Below are 11251 nucleotides of genomic sequence, written 5' to 3'. Positions count from 1 at the left end.
AGCCCTCGCCCCGTCGGCGCCCTTCCCTGCCGACTGCCCCCTCCTGCGGGACCGGACCGCCTGCCCCCACCGCCCTCTCCCGGGCCCGGGGCACTCGAGCACGGGCTCGCGTGCGGGAGCGTGCGTCCTCCCGCGGAAGGACCGCTGGGCTGGGCTGGGCTGGCTGGGCGGATGGTCCCCCGTGATTTTCTTTGGCGAGGAGGTGGGGCTTATGCGCGAAAGCCCGCTCTCTTTGGAGAGCCGCCGAGCGGTGCCTACGGGTATCCCCATTAATACCAAAGAAGCCGGGGAGCGCGTCGGGCAGAGGCAGCGCGCGATCCCCCGCTCGCCGCCCGGCGCTCCGGGCTCGCTGCGCGGCTCAGCGGGGAAGCGCGGAGCGCCGCGGCAGCGCGAGGAAGGCGAGCCCCGTGGCGCGGACCGGCCTCCCAAAGAGGGAGCTCGGGGACTTGTTGAGAGCTCCGCGCCGCGCCTCGGGGCCCCTCCCTCGCCCCATGGAGGAGGACGTAATGGACAAACTCGAGGACATGGCGTCGGTGAGGGACTTCGACCCCCTCGCGGGCAGCATCCCCGCCACCAAAGTGGAGATCACCGTCTCCTGCAGGTAAGCCGCGGGAGGCCGGGCGCGGCCGTGCGTGCGCGTGTGCGGGGCGGGCATCGCGGGCTGGGGGCACCGCTTCGAGCGGGAACGCACAAGTTTGCGCCGTGCAGCCTTCCACGGCTCCAGCCGGGCATGCGAGGCGCGGGCCAGGAGGGGCCCCCGCCCTCTGCGGCTCCTGCAAAGTTTCTACCGTTCTTCCGATGCTTGGCCGGGACCGGCCGGGGGCGTTTCGGCAGAGCAGCTTGGGCTACACGAAAAGCCCATCTCGGCGGGGCTGGCGGCTTCCGTCCCGCCAAGAACTCGTGCCGGGCAGGAGCGGGGTCCCGCAGCCGTGCCCAGGACGCGCTGCGTTTCGCAGGTGGGGGTGGGTGGTGTCGCACGCTTGTGTGCAGAAGCAGCCAGGCGAGGCCAGGGGCATGGTCTGCTGGGCTCGGGTGGGGTTGGCTTGGGAGCCCTGTAGACCCACAGAGGAGCAACAATTCCCCCATCAGCCACTCTGGACTGAGAGTTTGATAGAGCAGAGCAAGAGAGTGCCAGGAAGATGCCTATTTGAAGCTAAGCAAGTCTTAGCAGATAGCTTGTCTGATGCTCAGACCCCATGTTCCCCGTTCTCATCTGGTTCAGCCTGCCCAAACCAACCTCCTGCCTTCCAGTTGTTTTGGACTACAGTTCCCAGCCTTCCTAACTATTGACTATATTGGCAGGGGCCAAAGGGCACCAATGTCCAAAACATCCAGGTGGTGTGAAGCTGATCAAGTTGACCGCAGGCCTCAGTCTTTCAGGAATTACTGGTCCATGGAGAAAAACATTGCAAGATGCATGGAGTATCAGTGGAACAACTTTTATCAGTGTTTCAGTACAGAGGATACTTCTGAGCTTTGGAGCCTTCCTTCTGATAGGAAGCAGATTCTGATGAGCTTGTGTGTGTCAACAGCCAGCAGGCACTTGGATAGTGCCTTCCTGCATTCTACTCTAGAGCTGTTCACATTGGTTCTTGATGGAACCGGTGTGCTTGCGAAGCTGTCCTTTAAACTTGGATCGTGTCTCAGTAACCCAGTTCTCCCATAGTGACAAGCCAGAGTGCAGACTTAACAGTGCGCTGTCACCGAATCATGAGTTGTTGAATTGTGGTTATGTGTGATCCCTGCGCTATTGTTTAACCACCGACAATGCAGAATTCACAGCCCAACAAGAAACTGGGTTCTCTTCCTGATTGTTTGTGGTGAATAACCCATCATTAAACCACACTGTAGGTTTTGCACATAACAACAACCCATGATTCAACAATACACACTCACCATGTACTCTGGATTGTCATTATGTGTGAGCCAGGTCAGTGGCAGACCAGATCCTATTCATAAAGAAGGTTTTTGGTTCAATCCCTATTGGGCATCTCTGGAAAGACCCAGGAAATAGCTTTGAGTCAGACACTTCCCCAGTATGTCACTTTCCAGATGTGTTGAGCAATTCCCCTTATCCCATGCTGCCTGAGGATGATAGACTACAACACATCTGGAGGGCACCATGTTGGGGAAGGCTGGAATGAAAATTTCCAAGCTAACGGGGCCAGGGATCTGAGTCCATATGACACATGTCTTCCTATGTGACTGGAGATATCCTAGTGCTGTATCTGCAATAAATGAATCTCAGGAAATACCTTACCTATGTTATGTTTACACACCATGGGAGAAAACTTTTACCAACAAATGAACATCTGTTCTATGGGTAATACTTTCCTCTGCTATTAAGAACCACCACAGATGCAAATTATGCCAAAGATAAAAAAGTGTTTTAACAAGACAGAAAGGTTATTGATATATACATGCAGAAAATACCTTAAGATTTCATGCATTCAGTTTAATTAGCTAATTCATGAGGATTGTGAGCTTCAAGAAACATCTGAATTGTTTCCAGACCCAGGTCAAAAGAGAAACTGTTTTTATGCAGTCAGTTGAAAGTTTCATGTCTTAGATTCATTCTTTTAATTCTTCATTACCATCCTGATTCTATATATGCAAAAGTGATGAAGATGTGGAGTGATTAAGCCAGGCTGTGGGTTTGAATTTATGCCTCCATACTGTGCGAAAAGTATCACTTTTGTTGGGGATTCACTGTTTATTTTTCAAGCAAACAAGCAAATTCCCCTGGATAATGGGGGCTACGTAATCCATCTGAAAGTTATTCCATGTTTTATCAACAAGAGGCAAGATCATTCTTGGTCCTCTTATAGTACCTCTGAGCATCAGGACATCAGACTGTCTATTGAGGAGAAAAATCCAAGGGGAGTAGGGCTTGTATTGTGAATGGTTTTGCGTCTTGATAATTTACCAGGAAGAACAGCATCTTCCTCATATACTGAGATTTTCCAGGCAGCATGACATCTTGAATCTCCTACTTGGGTTTTCTGTGTGTTGGCTAAATGGGTATAATTAGCAGCGTTGTTTTGCAATAAGCATTGGACTGCAGCATATGCAGCTCTAGTTAAGCAAAGTGGAATGAAACAGAGTGGAACTGGGCGTGCAGCACCGATTGAACCATCCCGGCTGCACTTTTTGGAGGGGAGAATCCTTTTGCACAGGACAGCAAGACCCCTGTAACGTTAGACCTACTCATCTGGAATCAGAGGGGATAGTTCTGTGAGCTGTGCTTCCTGCTTGTGCTGTCTTGCTAAAAGTCAAATTGAGGAGATGCCTCTTGAGTGATTTGTGCCCCTGGATACTCCGCTCACACACACAAGCACAAGTCATTCATAACCAGAGGAACAATCCCATGCATGTTTAAGACAGAAAAAAGGACCAGCCCTATGTTACTTTATGAGAGGTGAAAATAAAAAATGTGTAAGTTGCAAGTACCCATTTGCTTGGCTACCTGTGGCAAATACAAACTGCTTGAGATGACCACTCAGGGGAGCTTAGTAAAAAAGCTCTTGGTGGATTAGTAACTTTTGTGGATTAAATTGTAAGAACAAGTCAAAAATTTAACTATTAGAGTTGCTGGTTTGTAAATGTCTGTAATTCATTTGTGAGAAGACCTGGTTTTGAAACTGTGCTGTAACTTGGGAAGATGACAGCTCTCAGGAAATAACAGATCTAAATACCATTAAACAACGTTTAATGTTTGTAATGTTTAATGTTTGGATGAAAAGTGCCAAGCTGTGATTAGGTATCATCAAGTGCCTTTTGGGGAGGTTCTATCAATATGTTACAATTTAAACTTGAGCATTTTCTTTCATTGCAGGGCTTGTAGTGACCTCAATTCACAGATCAGCCTTTGTATAGTATGGATTTGCTCCTTTGTGTAAGAAGTTTTGGGTTAATAATGGGCTACATAAAATACCATTAGCTTCTGAACTGGAAAATTATAATTCGTGCTTTTCCTGCTGTGGGTACAGCATGGAAATTAGTTTGTAAGAATAACTTTTTAATGACAAAAGAGTGTGGAGCTTTCCATAGTGGAGGTAAGTAGCAAAATTACCTATGGAGTCCAACCCAGCTCTCCGCTGACACATCTATCTGGAAACAGATATGCAAAATGCATAATTTGGCACCTCTCTTCTCCTGACCAGTCCCCTGTGGGAATAAGTTTCAGTGTCAGTGTCATCATCAGAAAGAAAAGCTTTGCAAGATGTTTCTGAGGGGATGTGTACAGTACACACAATATCAATGCCCATCTTGCAGTTTGCAGAGAATGGGACTTCAGTTTCTGTTTAAAATCAACATGCACCAGCATGATTGCTATAAATCACAGATAAGTAGCCTTTTAAATCAATGAATGTCATTGACAAATGCTTTTTACTTTATTCACAGAATGTTGACCTCAGCTGTAGTCTCAAAGTCTTATGTCTAACTTGCTAGCAAAGCAAGTTTGCAACTTCTTCTTGCACCGCCCTCCCCAAAGAATTGTTGCATCATTGTATGCAAGGATTCTGTTACAAACATCTTAGAGCACTTCACTTATGGCCACAATGGAATTGCAAATACACAAACTGGTATTTTGCTACATATATTGGCATTCTATTCCACCTCGCCTGTTAAGGCTGCAACCGGGATTAGAAATGGCCTTTGGCACATTTACAGCACTTACATTATGTTTCATCTCATGGAAAGCTTCCTATCATTTCTGTTAATGCAATGTTTGGAAGAACACAGAGAACAGGAGGACACTGCCCAAATTTAAGATTTGGCAAAATGTTAGGAAGGAAGAGTATTTTATCTTTTTGCTGGCATTGTTCAGGTCTAGATGTTTATAGATGGGTGTAAAACAAAGGTGGAGAACCTCAGGTGCAGGGGCCAAATTCAGCCTTTTTGAGATCCCAGTTTGGCCTTGTGATGCTCCCCAGGATGGCTGGTGATTTCTCAGCTTTTGTGCAACTCTTCCTGCCTCCCATTCTAAAAGGCTTTTATGCCTCTCTTAATGCTTAGTTCTTTAGGACTCTTAGTTAAAATATGCTATCATTTTTGGCATTTTGGCCCATTTCCTTTTGCCTCTTCTCCATCAACCACTGGAACATGGGCCCTGAAAGTTTCTCTGAATGAAGTTTGGCTCTCAGGCTGAAAGGTTTAAGTTCTCTGACCTGTGTAGACATTGTATGGGCTGTATCCAGTGGTGTCCATCAGTGGGGTGGCAAATTCTTTCCTGCAGTCTGAAATGCATCCCAAATATGCTGTAGATGTGCTTGGGATGCAGTGTGTGGAGTATAGAAAGGGAATTTTTGGTTGTGTGACTGGATGCTGCTCATGTGAGATTGGCTTTTACCCTGGGAATGAGGGTGCACATAAACAGCCCCTGAGAAGGATGGAGTTTCATGGAATCCTTTCTTTAGTAGGCTTCAGCAGCCTGGCCCTGTTTTGAGCTACAGCCAGGAGTCCAATTTACTGGCCTTCCATGAGTTCTGACTACAACCCATGATAAAGGTGGATTGCTGGTGCTTGCCAGGAAGTATGCTGTTCTCTGAGGAATTCCGCAACCAAATGTCATGGCCCAGGACTGACTCCCTTCCCCTGCAAGATTGAGATCTCCAGCAACAACAGTTCCCAGCAAGTTCAGGTTAGGTCAAGCTCCTGGACTTTCACAAGTGGGCCCTTCACCTTGGATTTCACACTCTGTCCACCTGATCCCCAGGAGGTTCTGCTGCCCCCTGACGCTGAGGAGTGGACCTCAGAATCCTCCACTATGGGGAGCATTCCCCAAACCATCATTACCCAGAAGAATCCAGCATCTGCACAAAGGGGCACTGGTGGGATGCCCTGAAGGAGTCTCTGGGCCTCCCTATAAAACCTTGCCAGTTCTTTCAAGTCAATGCTGGTCAAGGCATCTAGTTGCAGGGCAGTTCTCCAGTTAGTGAAGGGGGACCCTCAAGCCAGGGCAGCTCTGCCTCATCCCTTCAAGGAAACTCTCTTATCTCCTATCAGCTGCTGATTGGCTCATGCGATGGTGCGGCATATAAGTTGTCTAAATAAATAAATAAATATTTGGAGATAAGTGCTTCCCTCTGCTTAGTACTGAAATAGATTTCCTTTCTCAGTGCTTAGTAGAGGAAGGCATTTATCTCCCAATTGCTGCTGATCAGGGAAAGGAGCTGGAAGTTGTCAGTGGATTACTCCTGCTTTTTTCTGAGCCTTGTCTTGCTTACTTGTGATTAGACATAATGCTCATGCTTACTTCTGTACAGATATTACAAACTTGATATTTGGGATACTATCTGAAAATGCTGAGTGACTCAGTCCTGTATACTTCTGTGTAGACAGAGGTGCAGTGGTTTGACTCACTTATTTGTGAGTAGACACATGCTTTTGCTTGCTTCTGAGTCGTCATGCTTCCTACCATAACTGTTAGCAGTAGTTTGGGTGGTTTGAGTTTTCAGCTGCACTGCTTTGGCCCTGCTTTTCCCAAAAGGAAATCAGCTCTAAGGCTGAGAAATGTTCTCTATGCCTGCTCTCCATGGTCCAGAATCTGAACTCGTAGTCCTTGAGTTGATAGCCACAGGTATGTCTGGGGTTCTGAACTGCTACCCTAGAACTAGTTCAGCCATCACTGAACTCTGTTTCCACTCACTCAGGTTGTCATCCAGTAGGAATGAGAGCTTCTGCATGGAAGAAGAAGCATTTTCACTGTTGTCTAGCTAACAGGTGACCCTGAGACCACCAGACATGAGCCTGCTCAGAGGAAGGATTGCTGGGTTCCCTATATCTCTGTAGCTGCTAGAACTTCTGAGTCCACTTCTGAGTATTACAGGACCCAACAAGAAGTGACAGAGAATTGCCGTAATGTAATTAAGCAACACCTTTAAAAAAGAAGAAGTAAATTCCATCCTCAAGCGGCCCTGAGCAGCAGCAGGAAGGAGAGCTTAGGTTCTTCCCTCCTCCACCTTGCTGTGATCCTGAGAACTAAAGCTGTTGCTTGCATTGGGGGATACCTCCTTGTACTCAGAGAAGTCTGCTAATCCAGTGAAAAGACTGCTACAAGGAGAAAGTTCATGCAGGCAGGTTGAAATGCCATAGAAGAGCTAACGGACTAGATTAGGGTTAATAGATGAAACCAGAGAACTTCTGTGATTTCATAACCTAAGAAAGCCTAAATACAGGAATGGTCAACCTCTCTGCATTACATAACCTTTCCCTTTCATGCCTGTGTAGAAGAGGGGAGTTTCAGCAGAACTTCTCCAACCTGGAGCAACCTGATGTGACAAGCAGTTACATTTCCTCTTCTTTGTCACCATCAAAGGGAGCCCTATTATTGAATAGTTGGCTGTCGCTTCCCTAATACACTTGTGACATTTGATGCACGTGAGTCTGCTTTAATCTGAGTTAGTCCATTGAACTGTCTTGCCCAGGGTTGCCTTCCCGAGTGACAGCTGCTCTCCAGGGTCTCGGGCATAGGCTTTTCCCCAGCCATGTTCCCAGAAAGCCTTGAACTGAAAGATGTCAGTGATTGAACCCAGCTCCCTATTCTGATGTTCTGCCACTGTGCTTGTCCATGTTGAATCTTCTCTATTAGGTCACCTGCTGCCATCTGCTTCTAATAATCATTTCGGCTACTTTCCCAATATTTACAGCATACCAAGAAAATTAGTGTGGCGTTGTCTGCCTTCTAGTCCTTTGATGCCATGATTGATGCTGTGCAGTGTTACAGACTAGATAACAAGCAGTTATGCAATTTCATATTTGAGCTCTTTTAGAACTCTGGGGCGAATACAGCCTAGGATTGGTATCTTATTTCTTTTAGCCTACCAATTTTTTTCTCAAGCCAATTCTACTGGCACTTCGGGCTGTGATGGTTTTTTGAGATTTATCGCCTGAAAGAAATGAGTCAGGTGTAGGCATCTCTTTAGTTACCTCTTTTCTGAAGTCAAATTCAATGAATTCATTCAGATATCTGACATCTATGAGTATACCTTATGCAGGTTAGTGGCTCTAAGACCCTACTGGTTCTCCAATACATTTCATGCTTCCAGTGTGTCATTTGAATCACTTTTCTTTTTCCTGTGCTTCAGTGGAACTTTGAGAACTCCTTTCCTTTAGTGGTCTATTACTTGTCTGGGCAAATCTGTGTTTCTGTGTTTAGAATGCAACCACCCTAGTAGATTTTTGACCATTTCCACCTTTCCCCCCATTAATAATTTAAGTTTATTGGGCTGGGTCCAGGATCCAGGATCTGCTTTTTGTGGCTCATGGAAGTTCCTTTTGCCCAATTTGGGGGCGGGTCCCCACATGTACATATACACATGTCTTGGCTCACCCCATTCAGCAGGGTCTCTGGCTCTCTGCAGAGTATTTTTGGGAGTGGAGAAGCTCCCATGGGAAGGAAGGACAGGGAAGTCTATTTCTGCCAGCACAGGTGATCCAGAAAGATTTTCATATTCTTCTGACAACTGAATTGTCAAACAAAGAATTAGGTCAGTCCTGTTGCTATGCTATCCTGTGGAGTTTAGGCTGAAAAAAAGATGGGGGCACAGAGATGGGAACCACAAAAGAAATAGTTGGCCATCAGCAGCTTAGGCAAAAGAAGAAAAATAATTGTTACCACCACTAAGCAACACTTCACACTAAGTGTGAAGAAGGCTTTTTAAAATGGAAGGCCTTTAAAAATATAAGAATATAAGAGCCATGCTGGATTTGACCAATGGCCCGTCCAAGGGCAGAAGTTGCTGTTCTCTGCACTTTTTCTAACTCAATAATGTCCTTTTCCAGGTTAAGTTAGCAAAACTGTACCCAATATTCTATGATCTTGACAATTCTACTTTCAAATCTTTTCCTAATCATGCCTAACATGGAGTTTGCCTGGATCCCCCCGGGTGCCTTTTAAAACATTGGTGTTGTATCGGCCATTCTCCAATCCTCTGGAACAAGAGCTGATTTTAGGGACATATCGGTGCAGGGTAGGACCGCAGGGATGGTGGCCAGATTGCAAGGAAAGCCGTATGAGGCAAGACTGAGGGAACTGGGTCTTTTCACCCTGGAGAAGAGGAGCCTCAGAAGGGTTCTGTTGGCGACATATGGGTATGTGGGGGGTATCACACAGAGGTGGGTAAAGACTTGTTTTCCCCTGTGGGGGAGGGCAGGATGCATTCCAATGGAGTAAAGCTCAGGGAACCAAGGTTCAATTTGGATGCCAGGAAGTACTTCCTGATGGTTAGGACCCCAGGGGTATGGAAGGGGCTTCCACAGGAGGTGGTTGAGGCCCCATTGGTGAGAGTGTTCAGGGATAGGCTGGACATGCACATACTAGGTACGTCATGAGCAGAGCTGGCTGGAGCCGGCGGTCAGACTAGATGGCCTGGGAGGCCCCTTCTGAGTCACTCTGTTTCTATATTAAATATTTTGCTAAGAAGGTCTGCAATTTTATAAGTTCTTTATTGAGTTCTTTAAGAACTCTAGGATGGATAACACCTGGGCCAGGAGATTTGCTGGCTTTCTGTTTGTCAATAAGACTGAGAATGTTGTCTTTTGTCACTATTTTGTCTTTTGCCTTAATTCTTCCCACTCCCTTCTAGGATACCTAAGTTCAGCAGCAGGTATCTATTTTATATTCTCCGCTGTGAAGACAGATGAAAAAAAAAATCATTCAGTTATCTCCTTGTTCTCTGCTTAGTGCTCCGTTTAATTCCATTATCTTGCAGGTGTCCTAATGCCTCTTTAGCTGGTTTCTTTCTTCTGATAAACTTAGCTGTGCTGGGCAGAGCTTTCAGGCATGCTTTGTCCACAAGTGGTGTCTATCCTAATTGAGGAATGCCCAACCCTACAACCCTTGGAGACACTCCAGATATCTCTGGGACCTGGTTTGAAAAACTGACATGCAAACAAAACATTCATTGCACTAAAAATGAGACATTCGTTGAATACAGAATGAAAGAATCCAGGAAGAATGAATGGACTGGGGTTCATTTGCCACTCTCTCTCTGCAGTACTCAAACCTCACAGCACCCACAAAGGTCCCTTCCATGCGTGTCTAGTGGATTGTTTACCTTGCTTGGGTTGGGCAGGTTTGGCTGTTTCTAATGTAGCTTGCTCCCTAGAGCCTCTTCCCTATGTCCTTTGGGTGCCCAAAGTCATCCCCAGAGTCTAATGCTGCCGAAAACCTCTTCTTATCCAACCCTGTGCCCTGCAGCTGTTCCTATATGCAAGAGACAGAGGAGAGCTGAGTAGATTGCAGAAAGGGTTGGGATGATTGCATACAGCTGTGCAAGGCACGATATTCAATTTTTCAGTAATACAATAAGAGTAAGAAACCCAACAGGGCTAGGCTATGAATGTAAATTCCAGTGTATAATATGTAATGTGCTGAAATAATAGATTACAATGATAAATCACATTTGATTTAGGGAGCCGGCCCAGCTGGAAGCCTGAAGTAACAACTCACTCTTGTAGCAGCTGGTGGTCTCTGTGCCTGGCCTTTAACATATGCAAATGCAAAAGCCAGATGTTTTTGCATAGAGTCATTTTGATGCCCAGAACTTGACTGTTCCAATATTGTACCTTTCCAGGTTTATTACATTTAGCCTTTCAGTTCTAGCTTTAAAAATATGGAAATGCTTCAGGGTGGGGGTGGGGAAGGACCCTAAGGGCATTTTAAATGGGGCTTTCCTTGGGGTCTGGATGTGCTAATTCCCAGCCAACCAGAGCCCCCCAGCACAGGTAAACACAGCTGGTTCCCCTCCACCACCCACCTGCAAATGTGAAACCTAGAAGGGTCCAACAGTGAATGGTGTTAGAAGTTATAATCTACTGAAAACAGAAGGATCACATCACCCCAGGCATCTATGTCATTGTTCCATTTTAAATATTTTGTACAGTTCTGATTAACTGTACCTAAAAAGAAAGATCTCATACTGGCAAAGGTGCAGAAAAGCACAACTAAAATGAATAGGGGAACTTCTGGGAGGAAAGGCAAAGCACTGAAGGATTTTATTAGTCAAAATGATAAAATGGAAACATGTCTTTGTTTTATAAAATTGTGAAGGGACTAGAGATGTAAACAGTCTCTGTCTCTCTATGTACACCCAGCTTGGTGACACACAATGAAATGCACTGGCAATAGCACTGACAAAATGAAATGCTGTTTCATACAACCTGGAATTCACTCATGGAATTTGCTGCTGCAAGATGTCCTGATGCCCATGATTTTAGATTACTTCAGAACAGATTCCATACTTTC

General features: G+C 46.0%; 1 protein-coding gene across 2 annotated transcripts in view; it reads left to right on the top strand.

The window, feature by feature from the left end:
* The first annotated feature begins 491 nt into the window (after positions 1-491).
* LOC123033998 (copine-5) overlaps positions 492-11251 on the top strand; it is a 146855-nt gene continuing 136095 nt past the window's right edge. The window contains exon 1 of one of the 2 annotated variants that reach the window (XM_044451006.1): positions 492-601. In XM_044451006.1, coding sequence (XP_044306941.1) covers positions 492-601 — 110 coding nt within the window. The remainder of the gene's footprint in view (positions 602-11251) is intronic. The other variant, XM_044451013.1, reaches the window with a different exon arrangement.

Source organism: Varanus komodoensis, unplaced genomic scaffold (genome assembly GCF_004798865.1).
Source record: "Varanus komodoensis strain SLA01 unplaced genomic scaffold, ASM479886v1 scaffold1, whole genome shotgun sequence".
Taxonomy (NCBI): Eukaryota; Metazoa; Chordata; class Lepidosauria; order Squamata; family Varanidae; genus Varanus; species Varanus komodoensis.
The sequence above is the reverse complement of the archived record's forward strand: the minus strand, read 5'-3'. Positions and strand labels throughout refer to the sequence as shown.